The sequence below is a fragment of the Artibeus jamaicensis genome, unplaced genomic scaffold (genome assembly GCF_021234435.1).
Source record: "Artibeus jamaicensis isolate MK-2021 breed Jamaican fruit bat unplaced genomic scaffold, CSHL_Jam_final contig_373, whole genome shotgun sequence".
Classification (NCBI taxonomy): domain Eukaryota; kingdom Metazoa; phylum Chordata; class Mammalia; order Chiroptera; family Phyllostomidae; genus Artibeus; species Artibeus jamaicensis.
In genome coordinates, this window is record NW_026521807.1 from 6429248 (window position 1) to 6450425 (window position 21178).

At 34.9% G+C, this 21178-nt stretch overlaps 1 protein-coding gene and 1 non-coding gene across 3 annotated transcripts; both read right to left on the reverse strand.

Moving 5' to 3' along the window:
• Positions 1 to 1709: 1709 nt before the first annotated feature.
• Positions 1710 to 21109, reverse strand: TMEM167A (transmembrane protein 167A). 2 transcript variants are annotated; one of them, XM_037142963.2, is made up of 4 exons: positions 21053 to 21109; positions 11064 to 11173; positions 7560 to 7594; positions 1710 to 3101 (listed from the first exon to the last, which is right to left on the reverse strand). In XM_037142963.2, the coding sequence occupies exons 1-4, from the start codon at positions 21053 to 21055 to the stop codon at positions 3031 to 3033; spliced, it is 219 nt and encodes a 72-aa protein (XP_036998858.1). In that variant the 5' UTR covers positions 21056 to 21109; the 3' UTR covers positions 1710 to 3030. The 2 variants fall into 2 exon arrangements, with proteins under 2 accessions (XP_036998858.1, XP_036998857.1); XM_037142962.2 differs by lacking the exon at positions 21053 to 21109 and adding an exon at positions 12642 to 12769.
• Positions 9368 to 9503, reverse strand: LOC119047527 (small nucleolar RNA U109). Its single transcript, XR_005082161.2, has one exon. It is a non-coding gene; the product is annotated as a small nucleolar RNA U109 (small nucleolar RNA).
• Positions 21110 to 21178: the final 69 nt, after the last annotated feature.

Genomic DNA, 21178 nt, shown 5'->3' on the forward strand with positions numbered 1-21178 from the left:
CTGCCATTATCTCAGTAGTAAATGCTATCACATAGCACTTCACATAAATACTTCATCTCTCTTACCCCCCACTACTTAATTACTTACAGAGGGGAGAAATTTTGTACTTATCTTCAGTGATAATTCACCATATGCACTCTATAAATGCTTCTTAAAAGAATACTGAAACATGAATATTCTACTTACAAGTCCTAGGTCTTTTCACAAAACTAATCAAAGATCTGTTCATTGTTGACTTTGTAAACTTGGAGAAGTTACTTCATCCACGCTCCTATTTTGTCCTAAGGTAAAGCTAAACTGTTCTGTATATTACTAAGATGAGTCTATTACAAGTTACATATTACTATTATCTGTAGCATAAAAGGGCTATTTCGAAGTTGAACATGTAAGAGCATTTAGGACAGTGCCTGGCATAGCAGCAAAGGCATTAAGAAGACATCTGACTCCATTCTAAACTTTTTAAAGCCACACAGGGAATTCAACACACTATGTAGCTTTTTGATTGACCAACTTTTAAAACTGCTTAGAAAGAAGATATGCTCCTGCCATTGGCACAGGAGAGGCCAACCAAGAACTATATATCAGCTCAAAACAAGTTCCGGGGGAGATGGAATCGAAAGACTCTGGAGCCAGGAAGCAGGTCAGGCAGAGTACTGGCAGGTAGGATACTGTGGACCTCAGTGCCCATTACCCCATCCAGCCCCTCAGTAAGACTATGTGACAGAGGCAGTCCACCTGACGATTCAACTGATCCTTACTCCTCTTCTGCATTCTACCACCCCACCAAGACCACAAAGGGAGTATCTGAATACTCCCTGGGCTTAAAACTATCTACACGCCCTTTGGGTTCTAGAACAGGATTTCAGTGGTAGCTCCTTGAAAACAATAAAGAAAATGCTAAATGCTTTTACTCATAGCATCCTATCTTTCTCCCACCTCCCACTCTGTTCAGAATCTCTGGAGTACAAACTGTTATATAATACCACAAATTTTCCAAATAAATTATTTCATCCTCTATCTTTCATCTATATCCTCCAAAATACCATATTAATGTCTTAGAACTAATTACCTAGAATATTCATTTTCTGAAATATTAGATTCATACAGCATGTAAAGTTAGTTGTCATAGCCTTTCAAAAGTCTAGTTGGCAGCAGAGCTGGACAACAGATGGCCACTAAGAAACTAGACCCAGAAAGGTGACTTACTTTGCATGTATATGCTGATAAGAGAGTACTATTTTGGGGATACCCTGAAAATCCTTGACCTAACAGGAAGCCCAAGAGAGTTCAGAGTAGGAAAAATTATCATAGCCTGATTCCCTGTCTAAAGTAAAATGTACCACTTTTAACCAGCTTAAAATTAGCCAAAAATGCAAAAAAACCCCCACAAAACCCAAAACCCAATTGTATCTATTGTTTACAAGTTTTTATGTTTTAAAAACAAAACAAACAAGAAAACCCAGAGGCAATGCATACCAAGCAAGCTTTTCTTAAATGTTTCCTATCATTCTTTGCAAGTAGTTTAATTTTTAAAAACAGGTGGCTTTCAGTTCTATACCTTGTTTCTGAGGAAAGAGCTACCAGCAGACTAATTTTTAAATAATTATTTTCTTAAAAATGCAAAAAATTGTTTTCTTCCTTTTTTACCTTACAAGGAATTAACAACTGAGAATGATATCTAATTAATACTATACACAAGGTCCAGCACAAATAATACCCTTTTTATTATAAAATCATAGGCATATAATTCTGTAACATATTGATATCACACCATATGACATTTTAAATGTTCAAATTAAAACTATAAATTATTACACCCATATTATTACCCTACCAACCACACTCAAGCAGGTGTTATTTCTGCCAGACCCTGTGGTAAGGGCATTTTTTAGCTATATTTAAATTCTTCTTCACTTTGAAATTTTCATTTAATTTTGGTTGACTCTCACGAAATGTGAACCATGAACTTACAAACAGCTCTACAGTGAAACTTGGGTCACACTCCGTGTGCTCCTTTGCCTCACTCACTGAAGGTCCTCCTTTACTATCAAAGCTCAAAGACACTTTGCCATCATGCGTGGATCGACAGATCTGAAAACTCCATCAATCACCACCTACTAAGTTACATAAGAGATTCCAGTTCAAGTTGACAGACAAAACATACATTAGACTCAAAGTGCTGTATTTAAAAACAACAAAAATACAGTTTGCATTTTAGGGTAATTAAAATATGAAAAAAACACACAGGATTAACATTTTGTAATTGTTCTGTTCTGCTCTTTTCATTTCATGAATGTAATTTATTTAGAGAATGATGACAGTTAGCTGGTTGAACTGATGCATAAGACATGTATCCACACTCAGCCAGAGAGGCTACAGGGGTTACATACCAGTCAGCTCCTCTAAACCCTTTGTAAGTTAAATAGGAACATTTTCCCAGTACTACTCATCTCACTTACTTTCCTCCTTACAACTGCACAGTCTTGTTTTAAATAGTTCAAAAATTTGCAGTAAACTACAGAGCTTAAGAGTAGAGGTACTCTGGTTAATGCTCAAAATGGTATGGCCAGAGGTAAAGCAAGTACTATTAAACATGAATGTAATCTTTACCAACAAAAACTGAATCTTTTTCCCCCAATAATAAAAAAAAAACTAGTCCAATACACGATCTCATTCTATTGATACATCACTTCCAAATCACAGTGAAAGGGACTTGAATAATTTACCAACTTTTCCTACTATGCGCCTTAGAGATACCTCATTAAAAACTGGTATTGGACACAACAAAATGACAATTGCAGAATGTAATACTGTAGTGACAGTACTGAGATTGACTGTTATAAACGCTGAGTACTAAATGGTTACACCCTAATTACACAGATCATTGGTCCAATAATAAGACAGCAGCTGGAAATTTATCTCATTCAATGTTCAGAGATAAAGTTAACCACTCTTTCCACTATTTTCTGCAGATAAGTCCCCCTTTTATGTTGAAATCCATTGGGAATTAAATTCAGGCATTCTTCTAAGCTACTGCATGAAGAGGATGCTGAAGGCCATCACTACACAGCACACTGCAACATAAGGACTCTTCCGCTCACCTGTTGAAGACAAGGGAGATATTCAAGTTGGTTCAATGCGTAGCTAACATAGATATGATCTGGTTATTACTTACAATGAGAGGAGGCTATATCAAAATCAAGACAAAGTTATTGTTTATGAGGCCCATAAATTTGGGAGGTGGGCAAAAGAAGAACTTTTATGTTGCAAAAGATGCAACATAAAAGCAAATACAATACAAAACACACTAAATTACATCAATTCATTTCTAAGATCATCTCCTTTTTTTTTTCAGTTGTTTTGAAAACCCTCAATGCGCCATTCCTGTGCAGCCGCATAAACCCAGATATTAAAAAATACAAGGCAGAATGGAGGACACAGATCCAAGAGAAATGATCTCAAACTCAATTAAGGCCAAATATTGCTTAATATTTTCTGTAGAAAAATAAATTTCCTCTCATAAAAAAATTCAGTATACAATTTTTAGCCATATTTATTTTCCTCATCAGTAGCAACTCCTGATCCTTTTTTAAGGGAAAAACAAGCATAAACAGGACAATAAACAGAGGGTGATCAACAAAACTGCATTTAAAGAGTGGGCATGAAATAAAATGCTTAATAAAAACATATTAGGGGAAATAATTTCCAAGAGGAATTTATTTTATAGTATGATCACTCTGAGCCAGAAATGCAGAACTAAAACAACCACTGCAGTGCGAGTCAATTTTCACATCTGTTTAAGGAGTGTTTATACTTGGGAGACTTTCCCTTTCATGACATACACCTGGAGTTGGCTTGTGACATGGTCTTGCCAACAGATAGAGATCTTGTGATTGTGTGTTAACGCAAATCCATCTTCCTTGCAAGGCTGGACAATCCACAAAGCACCAGTGTTTCCGCTGCCTTAAGGACACACAAGAAAGGATGGAGAGTGACGTACTACTTCTAGAAATAACCCTGGGTTTGTGGAGGTATGCCTAGCAAATATTGTATATGCACCCCTCACTTGTGTTTTTCTATGGCGTTTTCCAGTATCTAAGTTCCTTATTTCATTTAGTAAGTTCAGTTAACTACCACCAAAAAACACCAAATTTGACCACCTTTACCAACTAAAACCCTCGACCGAGCTCACACAGTCGGGTTGTTAGTGAGCAGGTATCTGTGTCTGTTCAGTGACAACACTCACAGATAGGACACACACACAAATAAAATAAACATTGGGTGTTTTATCTGAAAGCGTTTTTCACAAACATTTAATGGACTGCTCCCAATTAAAGAAAAAATCTAGAAAGTGAGAGCTTAGCATTTTCACAATACCACTATCTCAACTAGAAATAAAATATTTAAAGCTAAAAATCTCCTTGGATTATAATCTTTAAGCAAAAGCTAATTCCCTTGGTGATAAAAAAACTCAAGTTACACAATAAAATTTTAAAAAGGACCAACTCATTCTGACATAAATTTCAGGTAGATTTGATAAGCAAGCCTGTCACTCTTAAATTGAGCCTAGAAACTCTCACTGTCTACCAGTCTTACCAAACACCTAAAAGAGAGATTAATATTGTCCTAAATTTTCCATCTGCTGAAAATCAATTTTTGATGAAGTTCTCTTCCTCATCCTCCAACTTAGAATGCTATAATTTACATATGGGTTTCATTTTCCTGTTTTTAATTTTCATAAAAGAGGCTGCCATGTGATAGAGTTAAACATCTTTGGTTGAACTTGGGTAAGAATGTTACTTCTTGTCTGGTCTTGGTTCTGTATAAGCGAATGTGAAACAGTTGCTGTAATGTGATGTGTAACATAAGATGATTTGGCTGGGTCTTTTCCCATTAAAATTGCATCCTTTCTTTGTGGATATATTTTGTGTCAAGATAAGAGGAGCATGTGTTTGAGAAAGCAGCATATCTGCATCAACATTTTCTAAGCCACGTTGCCAAAATGAAACGCTAATGCTTTTCCATAATTGGCAAGAATGAATACTTTAACTGGACTATTTAACCAATGACATTCACATAGTCAAGAGAGAAAAATAAAAATGAGCAAGCAAAAAAAAAAAAGGTAGTTTATAATTTGACATAAAAATAGATGAGACTACAGGAAAGCATTAAGGAAGCTATAAACTAGGTATCTTAAGTTTTTAGCTGTACTTCCAAGTAATAATTGTGGACAAGAGTCATCTGGGTTGGCTAATGAATGAAGCTATACTTTTCATATTTATAACATAAAATGGATTTAAAATACCTTAATATTTTATCTCTGAATTATCAACTCAATGTTAACACTGAGATGAAGCCTCAACCTTCTAACTCCACACTTTTTATATTTTTACCAATGAGTATTTAGAATTACTCTAATGCGGTGATACTCTATTCTTTCACACTCTTTTGCTCTTCCATTATGTTCTCTTTGAGGTTTACTTGAGATATTCTGGCTACTTTGTTTTTTGACAACATTATTTCTTTTTTTTGAGTGACTTGGCTGTGAAGCAAACAATTTGGTTTATACATATTTACATTTACCACTAGCTATCAGCAATAGCCACGAACATTAGCCATTGAGCATGACTGAATGCCAGACACGTCTGCACCACACAACTCTGTAAATCTAGATTGGGTAGTCTCAACTTTAGCACTATTGATGTTTTGGGCTAAAGCTGTTGGAAGGGGCTGCCCCATATATCACAGGATGTTTGGCAACATTCCTGACCTAAAGCAGGCATACCCTAGAGCAAGTATATATACACCTCCACTCTAGTTGTACCAATCAGAAACTTCTCCAGACAAGATCCAGTGTCCCCTGACTGACAACCACTTATCCGTTCTGTACTTTACCAAACTAAGGTCAATAACATTTCTTATCCCACCAGCAAAAAAAGATTTCCATGCCTATCACTGTAAGAGATAATAAAGTCTGACAAGGAACTCTGAGGAAAAACAATGTGTTCAAAGCACACTTAATTCTCTGAAAGATGTTTGTTTTAATAATCAATATTAGAATGAGGGTCCTGACAGAGGTACTTTTCTGTAAAGCTCTTTGTACTTATATTATCATTAATCATACAGTCTCATCATAACGAATTTTAAAAGAGCTTCCAGATAATTTAGTATTATACCTATAATTTCCACCATGAATAGGTCATGCCTGTGGTTAAAAGCTCAAGGGAAGATGCTCTCTCAGAATTATTTCAATGTTAACAACATGAACCTTAGAAGATGCTTTAAAGAATTTTAAACTCCTATAATTAATCCTTAGCTGAGACCAGGTTATGCCTATAATTAGCTTTAGATACATCAATTCTAAGGTCTTTTTTAGAAAAAACTGTAAATACTAGTGTAGTTTGTATTTTTTAATCTTTAATTAATTTTGTTTCCTGTTATGGAGCAACTTCTAAATTGTCCACATCTCTGAGAAGTGACAACCAAAATAAAACATAATACTGTAATGGGAACACAGCTTATCTAAAGGAGATGATCCTTAAATTCTCCATCCTATTTAAAGAAACTAGGAAATTCAGGCAGTTGTCAGATTGGTTAACTAGATTATTTTCTTCATCTTGAAAGCCTCACACCTTATTAAAAAAAAATAGTTCTGTATAAACCCAGTGTTAGAAGAAGAGTATAAAAATCATTTGTTTGAGGGGGTCAGGTAAATTATTCCAAAGAAGACAAGAAATAGAACAAATGCCCTGAAGTAGTGTTGGAACAAGGCATGTTAAAAAGGGTAGATAATCTATTTTCAAGGATACTGGTGAATTACAGCAATACATTTAAATTCATTCATTGCCAATTATTTGAGAGTTTACTGTGCGCTGCTGGCACTGTGCTCAATGTTACATATATATATGTATATGTGGATATATATATATGGAAATGGGACAAGAGTGTATTATTATCTAAACATAAATATACTGAAGATACTAATTTTATTATGAAAAGTGAAAAGATAACTGCATTTATGTTAACTTTAATCAATCAGAATAAAGCTTAGCTATGACCATAAAGATTTAAAGATGAAAGTTAGTATTTTCTAAAAGCAATAAATAACGTTCTACAACTTAGCATAAAGCAATAAAATGATTATATTTAGACAGTTGCTTAGTATGCCTTTCATGGATGGGAAATTCATCCTCGGTTATCAAAATGGAACACATTAAACAGAAAAACATGCTTTCTACTATAAGTGTGTGAGCATAAAACTATACATACTTGCAATCTTCTGAAAACCAGGAATGCAATGGTATTTGGTATCTGGATTTCAAGAGAGGCTTTTTTCATATTTTCCATCTCCCTGTTAATAAGTGTCATGACATATCCCCCAACTCTAGCTTTAAATAGCATAAGGAAAAGAATTTGGCAGAACTTGACGAACTTTTGAAAATTCAAGAAAATTAGAAGCGTGCACTTTAAAAACTGTCATTTGATTTGAAAACGACATAAGCAAATTGGCCAACAATTTACAGCTGAAGAAATGATGAAGCTTATACAGAAACACTTACCAATTCTGGCACACTTCCAAAATATACCCAACAATCTGCATAGAATAAAAAAGAAAAAAAGTAGCTATTGATTGCTGGAAAAGGTAAATCATTCAGTATCATAGAGATAATTCATTACACTAGCATTTTAAACTTTTGCTACTTTGCTTCAAAACTTAAATTTGTCCGATGTCAAGTCACGTATGTAGGATAACTTATCAACTATCATTACATGTAAACTATTACCAACTGGAATGTACAAAGTGTCACAGATTAAACCTAAGGTAAATTAGTGCAAGTGGCAAACATCCATGTAAGAACTGTTTTGACTTAAAAAAATGTAACTCTGTATTTAAATAACCCACAACTATAAAGTCCAGTAATAGCATCTATATAACTATGTTATTTAATAAGGAAGAATACAAAAATATGTGCCTATGTTTTCAATATAATAAGAAAACCTTGGTATAGGAACAATTGTGTATAAGGTAATTAAATATGGCATTTAAAACACATTCTAGAAATAGAAAGAATTAAGATGAAGATGCCCATTTAAATATATTTCAACTGAATATATTATGAATTAAATACATATTGTGTGGCTATTTCACTTATTTGACATAAAAAAGTACTGACATTTAAAAAACTGAGTCATTCAATGAATACAGATACCACAAACAAATAACACTGTAGATAACTATTTTGTTGGTTTGACAGAAGAAAAGAATAATAAATGAAGCCTGTGCATGGTTACAAATCAAGATAAATTAATATTAATTGTAGCAAGTTAGGATCAGCATAACAATATCATAATACTTAATTCCGGGGAAATTTATATTACACTCTTTGTCCAAAAAGATGGCTGGCTAATGAATCATTATATTACTATGATTAAGATGGAAAGAAACACTGGTAAGTTCTATATAGGTTCCTCCTCTGAAGTATAACTTCCTGACCTTAAAACAAAGTCTCTTACTTCAGATAAAATGAAATGAGTAAAAATATAAGTTACTTTTGAAATATGGACATTCTGACAGGTGAAACAATTTTACTCTGACAACACAAGGACAAACCATATATATATACTCTTAAAAGTAATTTTTTTTCTGAAAATGTTTTTCTATCCATAAACATTTAACAGACTGCTTCCTGCTAAAAGAAATACCTAGAAAGTGAGAGACTATATATATATATATATATATACACATATATATACATACATATAATTGCCAGACTGTGCCTAAAATTCAATCCTATTTAATTGGTTGCATAAATGTGAGAAACTTTTTTTAATCCCTTTAATGGCATTCAGCAAGCACTCAGTAGGGTTGTTAAGGATTAAGTGAGTTACTGTCTTTAGAATAGTGACTACCATGTGCTGAGTTTAGCCACACACACAAGGCTAAAGGCTCATGTGATAGTAGCTCCAGGTATCACTTAAAATTAGCAGACATTTTGGAAGACAACTGCTTAGTGATTTGCAATGGAAGACAACTGCTTAGTGATTTGCAATGCCATGATCTCACGATTCTAAAAGTCTACTAATTACAATAAGCACTACTGATGTAAAGCTTCTCTGGTTGAGGGACTCAGAGGCAGGACACCTGGAGCGAAGCTTAGGCTGTCCTGCCATATGACCACAGTCAAGGTCTTTTCAGTACTAACTATTAAGTATCACCAGAAAGTTGGAACAACAAAGTTAGTGTATTAAAAGCTATTTAAAATTTAAAAAAATTCCCACCATGGCCACTTTCAAACCCTTCACTGTATCAGCATATACTTTAAAATGTAAACGCAGGCATGCTATTTATTTGAACTTTTATGTAGTTTTATGTAGGAGAAATATACTACTACTCAACCTCTCCTGTAAGGTTGGCAGCCCTGAGAACTCCTTTGTTTAATGTAGCATGTTACGGATGTGATCCTGCACCCAAAGGAATGAGGAGCAGGCATTTCCACATGCGATCTACTTTCTTCATAACAGCATCAATAAAGTATAAATATTCTACGGTACTACTATGTGATTATTCTTTAGTGAAATAAACCCTTAAAAGTATCTTATTAAATGGACAGTATGTATTATATTGGAATTCCAAACAATTGATCAACGAAAATGTTTTCTGGTTCCTACCATACATTTTGGGGTCACAGAGAAAGGAAAGGAGGAAATAAAATTGGTTGGGTAAAAAAACTCCACAAATGGATAAGCAACAAATACAATTATGTAATTTCAACAAACAGACAAAGTATTAAATTGAGTACTGAAGATTAACTGCAACAGGAGTTAAAAAAAAACAGTGTTGTAAGAAGACGTCTATAAAGGGTGTGGGGCATTGTCATAAAAACTGATGGACAAATAGCATCTGTTTTCAATTTTAGTAAATTAAATAAAGTCCTTCAGACCAACAGAGATAGATTATCAGTTTATTAGAACAGGATAACTAGTTTTCAATTTTCAAAACTGGTTAGGGTTCTATTTATTCTTTTACAGATATTCAAACAATGCTAGGAAATAAAAAAGAAGAGTAAAAAAAAGGTTTAGATAATGGGATGTTTGAGTAAACGTTAACTATGAATCCAAAGACAGAATAAAATTGAAGGAAAGAAGCAGAAATTATTATTCTCATAGTTGAGTATCTACCAAATGGCCTCTTGTAGGGGCTTTTATTAGTGGAAGTGTTTGGCCTTGCAGGATCCTAACTTGGCCTTTTTCTTCCCATTAAAAACAAAAAAGGTGCTGGAAATAATTATTCCTATGTGCAATATTCTATTATTTCATCCTTTTATTTCTTAAAATCATTAAGTGAGGTGCAGGTTCTTATCAAGAAAGGATTAAGACAATTATTCACAGAAATTAATAGATATGTAAGGCCAAGAAAACTTACCACATGAGCACTTTTTAAAAATATATTCTTCCTTTCAGTTAAATTCAACATGTATTTCTGTATTATGAACGTGACATTTTAGAATTTACTTCTCTGTGTTATGACATTAAGCTTAAATTTTGGGGGGGGGTATGAACCCAATAATTAAAAGGGATGTGACATGCCCAAGACTTAGTTTTTACTACTGTTTAAGTGAACTAAATAAAGTTCTTCAAAGATTTTTAATTTATGATATAGACAGGGAGTTCATGTGATTATAGCAGTCTTGGTTAAAGAGATAATGCCTATATTTATTTTTATGGACACAGGGCTTACAAACTGTTAATGCTTTCAAAATGTGAAAAGTAACTTTACTGATTATTCTATTTTCTTATTCCCAGAAAAAATATCTGTTCATCTTTTTAAATATACATTTTCTTCAGTACAGTAAATTTCAGGTCACTTATAATATTTAGCTTTATATTTAATAAGAATTTGTGAATATAATGTTTTTGGATTTTTAAATGGAGGAAGAAAATGTAAAAAGTTATCATAAACTAAGTTCCGTACAGAAATGAAACTGTTTAATGACGTTTACAGTAATTTACATTCAATGGCTGTAAGAACTAATCTGGGTGATCAGACATCATGAGTAACATACCCAGTTTTATTTCTGTCCAGGAGGCTGGGTGCCAAGGATCGGATGTAAGCACAGGTACATATAAGCAGCAAGATTACAGTCAACAGACTCTGAAAATTGAAAATGGCAGACTAAAAAGAAAAAAAGAAAAATTAGAATCAAAAGAAAAATCGTATTGATAAAACATGCTAGACAAGTCGATATAAAGAATCACAGCTTTTTCTTCAAAAAGGCAAACAGAAGGACATGTCTGAGAATACTTATAACCAAAATGCAGTAATGAGGGATTCTGAGAGTGTGCTTTCTTTTTCATTCTTTGGACAATGGAACAGAGAAAATGTAACAAAAATTCTAAGTTCAGCAACTTTAAAAACACGATAAAAAATGTCATGAATCCAAAACAGCTCACCAAAGCTGAATCAGCATGTAATTAATATAAATGTTCTTCACACCCGGACTACAAGTAGGGCAGTCTATAAACTCTGCCAGTGGCTGACCATGGCCTATTAGCCCCTCTCTAAGTCTATGCTTCCCATCTGTAAAACTGGGTGGAAAGCAGGAAGATAGGTTGGTTACATGCCGACTAAAGTTTCTTTCAATTCTGCAATTCTTTTAGGACAAGAATGTTTTAAATTTTAGCAATCATTTTCCATACACTGACTTATAATAGGTTATTCGGTTTTGGTGAGAGAAAAGCACTTGCTCATTCATTACTGATTCTTTAGAAGTGACTCAACAAATTTAACAAAGGAATTAAAGGAAATCACAAATTTCCAGTCGAAGTAAAATAAAGGCAGATTTACTTTATTCAAAATTCAGCTCAAGCATTATCTTTCCCAGAAGTCTCCATGAACTCCTTTGCTTCCCCTCTCATATTTCATACCGAACTCTCTTTCTGTACCCATAGCAAACTGTTATACATTATTCTAATACTTCTCTCTGAAGAGTGGACACTGTCTGATCAATCTTTAACACCTATGTATTTGACACGTAGTTGGAGCTCAATAAGGAATGATTGAATAAATAAAAAGTACAGAAGTACAACTGTATATATAATAAACCCAAAAGACTCTAGTGAAAAATAATTACAGACCATAAGGGAATTAAGTAAGGTGGCTGGGTGTATAATTAAGATATTTAAATCAACAGCCTTCATAATTATATTATCAACCAGTTAAGACATAAAGGAAAAAAAAAAGACTTCACTTATAATAACAAACTCTCCAGGAATAAGCTTAACATGATGTGCAACAGCTTTGACTAAGCTTTGACTAAGATCAAAGAACGAAACTGGCAAAACCTTAAAACTTACTGAAGACAGTAGTAGAAATGGTATACTGGGTTCTTACATTCGAAGGCAACATCAGAAAGATAATCTGTAAATTTAAAGTGAACCTAACACCAACAAGTTATTCTGAAGTAGACAACTGATTTTGAAGTTCACATGAAAAAATAAATTAAATAACAGCCAGGCGAACTCTAAAAAAAGAACTAGCCCTGTTCAAATACTGTAGTAGTATTTTTAAAACCCTTTATACAGACATTTATAGAATATTTACAAACTATTGAAAACATTTTTAAAAGTTGTACGTTATTTACCAATATCCTGAAGGACAAAAAAATGCTAAGTGGTAGGAAAAGCAGCATGCTTTTTTTCTTTTCACAGTAATATCTTTAGCTGTGTAAGCCTTTATGGAAAGAAGAGGGGAGAATCCAGTGATTTTCTGAGGGAGGTTTTAACCTAATTCTCAAGTTTTTTTGAATTTCTCAAATTTTCCAAGTGTTAGTTTTGTGGTCTGAAAAAGATAAGCAAAACTCTTTTGTATTATTTTGTTTTCCTATGGAAATAATTTCTTCATTGATAAACAAGTGTAAAGTTTAATATCGCTTGGTTTCTAATTGGATTTTAATTTTGCATATGTGAAGGCAAGTGATATGTTTTATCTCTTCAAATTAATGAACAATCAATTCAAGATAGGAAACACAGTATCTCACAACACCTTTCAAAGATCCTATTTTGAACATGTATATGAATATGCTGATGAATACAGCATTTGATAATAAGCTCATGAAATATAAAGCACAGATTTCCTTGCAGCCAACATAACCAAACGTATGTTTAGTATCTACTCTGGGGTATGAAGCTAGACATGGGATTAAACAAGTAAATAGTGTGATTCCTTGCACCTAGGACTTTACAAAAGCTAATGACAAAAAACAACTGATATTCACTGAGTCCTTGTTTTGGATTATCTTATTTACCCTCATATGTGATGACTTCAATAACCTTTATACATGAGAGAACTGAGGCATATAGCAGTTATAATCATGTTAAGATATATATTTAAAAAAAACTAAATAGAAACTCACTAACACATGTGACCACTGAGCCATGCTGACCCCCCCCAAATAAATAAATTTAAAAAATTGCCGTTTTCACAAAGAAAAGCCAGGAAAAGCTTCAAGGAGAAAGCTGGAACTGAATCAATCCTTGAAAGAGATATTACAAATAGATGGCCAAAGATAGAGAGCAGGCTCCGGAAGGGACAAAAGCATGTAAAACATCCCACAGATCCAGGAACTTGCATAGAGAATGATGTGCAGATTTACCGCACAAAGGATTTATGTAGTAAAGTGGTTGGAAAATAAATTTGCAAAGTAGGTTTATCGTCTTCCTAATGGAGTATCTAAATTCACAATTTTGCAATATTTTTTTTTCCTTCCCTGAATGTCCTATTAAAGAAACATGCTTAGAATGATATGGTGTCTGGGACTGGTTTCTAAGTAATCTAGTGTGTGTGTGGTTGACGAAATGCTGAGTGTATGAGACTTCATTGTATTCTTCCTTCTACCTATGTATGTTTGAATTTTTCATAATAAAAGATTTTAATGGGCACTTAAAAACATGCCTATCATTAAAGTAGGGTGTGTTATACATATTTGTACGTGAATCCATTTACAAATGAAAATCATTTACAAGCAGGCAATATATAGTACATACAACTTTGTTCTTGGGGTTTATAGATCCTAAAATTTAAACAAATAACCTTAGGTGGTAAAGTCTTTTAGATGTACACAGACTGGTCTAAAGAGTGTTTCAAACATTAGTCCACCACTGCTTAGCCTACCTACACATTCCTCGTATTAATGCTTAGCATCTGTGGGTCACTGATATAAAACTTCAGTCTCGGGGTTAAAGGAAACAGATGTTCCTGTTTTGTAGAAAAATAATTGGGATTTTAAATAGGAAAGTGTTATTAAAAGAAAGGGAAGAAGCTAAGAAAAAGGGAAGCATATTCCATCACAAAGTAGAAGATGATACAAAAAGGTAATAAGAAAAGTAAAATTCATTTACTGTATTTAATTTTTTCCAGATCTTTTAAATCATGAAGTCCTTTTCAAGGTCTTCTGCATTTTTGCAGATTTCCACCTGATTTTGCCTGCTTGGAGAAAGGACTCAAACTTCTGGTCTCCTGACTCGAGAGTGACCTTCTCTGTGAAGTCTCTCCTGTTCCCACTCTCTACACTAAGCAGAGTCAGGAACTTTGTACACACGTGTTACACACAGAACTGCCCATTACAGCACTCATCAAACTGCACTATAATTGTCTCCTTCATTTTATTGCAGTTTCCTTATTAATCCCTATGACTATCACACAAAATAGTGTGCAGGAGTCACTGAAAATGCCGAATGAAAAGGAACTTGAAAACAAACGCAAGAGCATACTTAGATTCCGAATTAACAATGTAGGCTATTAAAAAAAGTGTAAAGTCAGAATACTGAATATTTTGTTGAATGATTCAAGAGATACCTCCATACACTTCTTTGCATTTGTATTTACTTGTCAATGATACTTGGAAAATCCAGAAGAAAGGAGCAAATATCTTTATGTGCATGTTAAAGGCCCAGGCTGTAGGGTAAAATGGAAGCCTGAGGTAATTTCCTTTCAGTATCTAAATCTTTTTGTATCACAAACTGGAGTTCAAAGACAGTTCCATCAAGCAGCTTGTCTTAAGATGTTTGCATATGGGACAATATGTATTCTTCTGGCTCCATCTACTTTGTAAGAGATACACATCTTTAAGAAGTCTGGATGACTGGATAGGCAAGCTGGCAGAAAATTTGAGAATCTCAAACAGTTCTCCAATCCCAGGTTTACCCAGTTTTCCAGGACACTGTGGCAATACCAGGGGGTTATAAAACACAATAAAAGACAGATTGTTCCTTCTGCAGGGTCTAGAAGAATCTATTTTCTTACCTTTTCCATCCTCTAGAGGCTGTCTTCATTCCTTGGCTAGTAACCCCTTCTCTCAACACTTTCACCTGTATAGTCACTTCTTTTGTAACTATGTCCCTCCTGCCTCCCTCTTATAAGGATACTTGTGATTTAAATCACCCCATCCCCATAATTCAAGATGCTTGTCCCATCCTCAGATTCTTAACCAAACACGCAAAGTCCCTTTTGCCAACTAACATAACAAGATAACATATTTGTGGAGTTTTTTTGTGGGTGGGGTGGGGGACATTCTGTCTACCACACCTACAAACATTTTCTTTTTATGGGGTTTTGTTTTTAGATGTATAAATAAAAATACTTCTAAGTCAAAGAAACCATCCAAAACATTAGGAATAGAGGGACAAAAGGGGGAAAAATCCAAACAGTATAGAGATTCAAACAAAGATATAATGAGATAAACAACACAAATATACATATTAATATACTAAAAAATGCTTTGTCAGAGAGTACTCAATGACTACTTGCTAACTCTAAGACTTTAAGCCTATTGTGTTTTCATTAGTCCCAGATCATAGTTAAGCTACATGTAACTTTTTATTTATTTTTAAGACTACTAAAATTGTTAACCAATTAAGGGTCTTTATGCATAACACTGTCTGGGACCATTACACACTGACTGTCTCCTATGTGGGAAATAAATTATTATTGACAAATTTAATTCTTTCAGTTTAATGGAAATTCACTTTAAATGAGAACTGAATACCAAAAATTTTAATTTTTAAAACCCCCAATAGCAGGAATTTTACTTGTTTTAATAATTATTGCTTTTACACAAAACTAAAAACTTTTATCCCTCTGGGGGGATTTAAGGAAACCCAGAAATGACATTCCTGACCTAGTTGTGATAAAAACTACATACAGCACTGGAAAAGTGGGTCAGCACTTTATCACTTACAAATCTAGGTCAGGTCAGCATTTTTCAACTAGTTTGTAACTGTAAATTCGTATATACCACTATTATCTCTTAAAATGTAAACCTGTATGTGAATGTACAAACACACACACACAAATACCCCATTTGCCCAAAATAAGTGACTACAGGCGACTGAAAAGATTTTCACTAATACACAGAAATACTGATCATTTTCTTTTAGTATTATTAGCATATAAGTTTAACCTTTGCTGCTTACTGTAAGCTAGTGCTGATATTGTATCAAATATACAAGTCATCTTAATTTAAAACCCAGAAATGCTTAATGCTTCAATGTTAAGAACACATCAGCTTATCTTAGCATCAGTGGTTAAAGACATATGGATTTAATGAAATATGTGTATATATAAGTTGGACTTTGGGAAAATCAGCATCTCTATGCATCACTTTAATTTCATTCATAAAAAGAGGAGTGAGGCTAGACTAATTTGCCATTTGATTTCACCGGTCCTATTTCAAAAGTGTAGACTTTTCTCTACTTACGCTTTCTATTTACATAACTGTTCTGGCTACAAGTAAAGCTACAGTCTAGAGTAGAAGCACCTCAACTCTGTTCTCCACTGGCCACATTGGTGGTCATTTGCATTTATTTTCATGTCATTGTCATGGTACCTACGATGCTGTGTAGCTGTGTTTGTGCTGCTTAGTTTTAAACTAAGAGTTTAAACATAGTTATTTTAAGGACAACTCAGAACGAAATAAAAGCAACAAGGATGTCAAAGGTGTTAGTAAGGGAAAGAGTACATATACTTATGATAATGAAAGCTTCACATGTGTCCTTGATAAATTATTTTGACATGAGAAAATTCTGAAGGACAAAGTGCAAATCCTGTTAAAAAAATTTATTCTAGCTACTCGGGCAGAACAGACAGACTGATAAAACAGAAAAGCTCCCAAATACACTGAGTCAAATGTGGTAAGACCCTGGCCATGCATTAGAATCATTTTGGGCTTTTAAAAACAATCAATGCTCAGAAATTTGGACTTAAATTAGGTGGGCATCTACAATTTCTCAAAGTTCCCTGGAAGTCTTTCCTCACAGGCAAGGTTATCAGCCACTGTGCTAGAGGACCAGCATCACATCAGATACCAATCGGCCTAATGCAATTATTTCAATAGTGTAGTTCATGGAAACTTGCCATGGGTTTATGAGGTCAAACTATTTTTTAATTCTAAGAAGATATTTGCTTTTTTAACTTTAATGGCTTTTGTGTTAATGGCACAAAAGTAACAGTAGCATGAGAATTATTATTTTACGTTAAGTCCCCCTACCCCTCAACCACTGAGGCATGACCACCTCTCCTTCTCCCATTCTGGAATTAATGGCATTATTGTATAATAAAAGATTTAGTGACAGAACTGTTAAGTTTAAATCTGAGCATCACTATTTATAAGCAGTGTGATCTTGGACAAGACACTTACACTTCTGCACTTTATTATTAAGTACAATATGGCCAATAATGTAAGTCTTTAATAAAACACCACATATAAAATGCCTGGCAGAGTGTTTGTTATTTCCTTCTAACCCAATCAATCATCCAAACTGGAGATGGCCTTAATCAACCCCCACTAAGCACCTTCAAATCAATTTTATTTATCCTTTCTTTTAACCTAACTAGTTGTTAACAGTTGAGGCATTCGATCATCTGCTAGCTGCATTTGTTTCTAAACTGGTTTCCCAAATTTTAATCTTCCTCTATTTAAATATACCCTCTCTACATTGTTACTAGTTGGTTTTCTAAAATGCACACCATTATTTTCTCTGTTCAAAGTCTTTACTAGGTAAGCAATTAAACCTCATCAAAACAGTCCTTGACAAACAAAAACCCCTTTAAGATCTGGCCCCCAACCTTTCAAGTCTCATCTCTCATCATTTTGCTACTTCATTCCTGCCAGTCTCCAAGCACCCATTCAACTTGATGTCCTTTGGTTCCGTCACTGCCATTTACTTTACCTATATGTAAAGAATAGAGAACGCTGTCCACTTCTAGCTACTGATTCCTTTAATAATCTGTAATCACTTTTGAACATACAGGTCAGTGTTATGTCCTTGAAGATATCTCTGAAGCAGTTCCCAGACAGAATGACTTTCTTGTGTTTCATTAGCACTTCTGTGCTTATATTTTATCTGCTCCTAGATGGTGAACATTTCACACCCCTTATTTCATACTGTTTAATTATAAAATGTGGGCAATAGCACCTGTGGGCAAACCCTGTAGGGTTTGTATCTGTATAAACCCTGTATCTTAAGAATATCTGTAAATTACCTAATATACTCACAGAAAAAGAAGGGAAGATAAACCTCCTTAAGTTAACCAAGTAAAGAATGGGAACTGGGAATGATTTTGACTCTACATGGCTCAGTCTAAAGCCTATGATCTTTCTACATGTTAGCAGATAACACATGGACTTTACTTATTTAATAATCTTTCTCACTGGACTGTGAAGTTCTTAAAGACTCTGAGCTGCCTTACATGACTTTGTATTTTGACTCATTCATTCGAGTACTAATTCTAATTGAAACAATGATGTAGAGATTAAAAGAACTAGTCTATACTTTAAGCCTAGAGAGGGGAGAAATATAGGCAACACCTACTGCTGTTTTTCTTTTGGTAAGTGCTTTGCTAGTGGGGTCCAAGAACTATGGATGCCCAGATGGATACCTACAAGTAGAAAAAAGTAAGGAATAGGAAAGGCTTTTCGGGAAGAAATGAAACTTGAGATGAATCTCGAGGATGTAAAAAGTTAGGAAGAACAAGGTATTATGAAGTTCTTAAAAGTATTAATTCTTAAGTAGTATAATTATCAGACTGTTTATGCTCTTATAAACAGTCTGCTGATAAACATTTTATGTCTTTGAAACATATTTAAAAAATGAATTCATTAAAATATGGTAATTCAGATTTAAGTCATTACCACTTGGTAACTTCATGAATACACCAAATTTATGGGCAAACTCAATGCTGACATCTGAAGCTCAAAGGAACACAGCAGCAATGAAAAATCAATCACCTGACAGTTGTTTCTGTCGTCCAACCTTGTCTGACTGGCACATTGTATTTGACAGTGACTAATCAATAAAACATTTCAGCCTCTATTATGATGTTTCTGTTAACAACAGCATGAAGATTTTTGGCATCTGGACATTGAAAAGGTCGGGTCCTGCCTGAACTCCCTACTAGGTTGCGCAACCCTAAGCACATCAGTCTCCTTGTCCCTGACTTTCCTCATCTACTCAGAAATGGGCTTGAAATAAGACAATGCTTATAAATGGATTTTTCAAACACAGCCACTCAAGTGCTAATAAATGAGCTACAACTGCTACTTTTGAAAAATTATGGCTGGACAGTTTAAATACTGTTGATTTTAAATACAGTATCCACCTTGATTTTAACTAGACACCAGACAGTTACATGATGAGAATAACATATCTTTGACTTGCACAGAGTAAAATAATTCAATTTTATCTTCGTGGAAGACATGCAAGAATTAAGAGTAACAGCCTCTTCACTCTTTTTAAGTTGAAGGAACCACATTTTCTAAGTTAAATAACATCTCACCAATGACCCTCCTTCAAAGCAAGTGCATCCTGCCTATCATATGAGAGGTGGGGAAAGAGGGTATCCTTGATCAAGGAAGGAATATCGTGTCATAAACCGTCATTTCCTCTCTAAGTGGTAAACTTCTCCAGGCAAGAGACTGGGACTTAAGCCCTATCCAAACATAACCAAAGTTACTAGCATAAAGCAAGCAACAATTAACGAATTTTCAATGAAATGTCTAAGGGTTTTGTGCTATATGGAATTCTGCAGAACTTCTGGGAACACAAGCTTGGCAACTATCATGTAGACTATCACGTAGAATAGCATTTTGTGCATCGTGGTTGTTTTCTAAACTATAATAAAAGGCAGGCATCTTTTCCCCCAAAATATGCTTGTAACTGCAACATCTGACAGGTGGACTTCAAAAATTCATCATGAGGGCCTAGAGATGAATTACTACTGATACTGCATCTGTCCTCTGGCCATGATGGAAATCATTACCTACTTTGTTCAGCCTGGAAATGCATATATATTTCAAACTTTTCTAAGAGAGCCAAACTATCAAAGGAATCTGCAATAACACAACATAACACATACAACCTTAATAACATGTGGGGAGGAGAGGAAGGCCTGAGGCCAGACACCACTTCAACTACATTAAGCTCTGAAAACCATCTCTTCAGAAATTTCCAATCACTGAATCTGTAACTTGTAAAATAGCATCTTTAAGGCTGAGAGAATCGAGTAGGAGAGGCCTAAAGGCCCTGATCCAACAGGTAAAAATCAAGTTGTGAACTTTGGGGTTTATTTGACAACTATGAAATAAAAACCTGGATCAGGCGCGTAGGGAAAGGAGACTCAAAATAAGCAGCGAAAACTCCGGAAGCTGTAACGATTCAAAGGATCAAGGTCTACTAAGAGTCTATGTAATTGACCGGTAAAGGTAAACTAGCACATTTTTTCTTAACAAGTCAAGAAAGTGGCCTCTGCGGAAGGGGACGATCTGGGACACCCGGGAGTCTTCCTTGGGTAGGTCGGTCTTGGTTCTCAGAGGTTGGGCGTTCAGGGGCCACATGGCTCCCGGCCCTGTACATCCTCCGAACTACGGGAAAATCAAGTTAGTGACTAGGATCCCTCCTGGCCCGCAAACCCGGGACCGCCACCCGACCCTCCAGCCCTAGTTTGGGACCACAGCGCCTTTAGAAGGCTCAACCACCACCCCACGACTCCGATTCTTACCATAGTGAGGCCGGCGCAGCCCCAGCCACATCACCCTTCCGGGACCTGGGCGGAAAAGGGGTGCACGCCCCGCCTTCCCGTCTCGCCTTTTCCGGCGTTCCAGTTGGACCGGTCAGGGCACCGCCC

Bases quoted from the DNA above. Each gene is read 5' to 3' on its own strand.
- TMEM167A (XM_037142962.2), bottom strand. From the start codon at position 12,689: ATGCTGCTTTTCCTACCACTTAGCATTTTTTTGTCCTTCAGGATATTG. The intron at 7,595-11,063 runs GTATGTTACTCA...TATTCTATGCAG, and splicing joins CTGGACAGAAATAAAACTGG to ATTGTTGGGTATATTTTGGA. The intron at 3,102-7,559 runs GTAAGTGTTTCT...TGTCTTCAACAG, and splicing joins TTGGAAGTGTGCCAGAATTG to GTGAGCGGAAGAGTCCTTAT.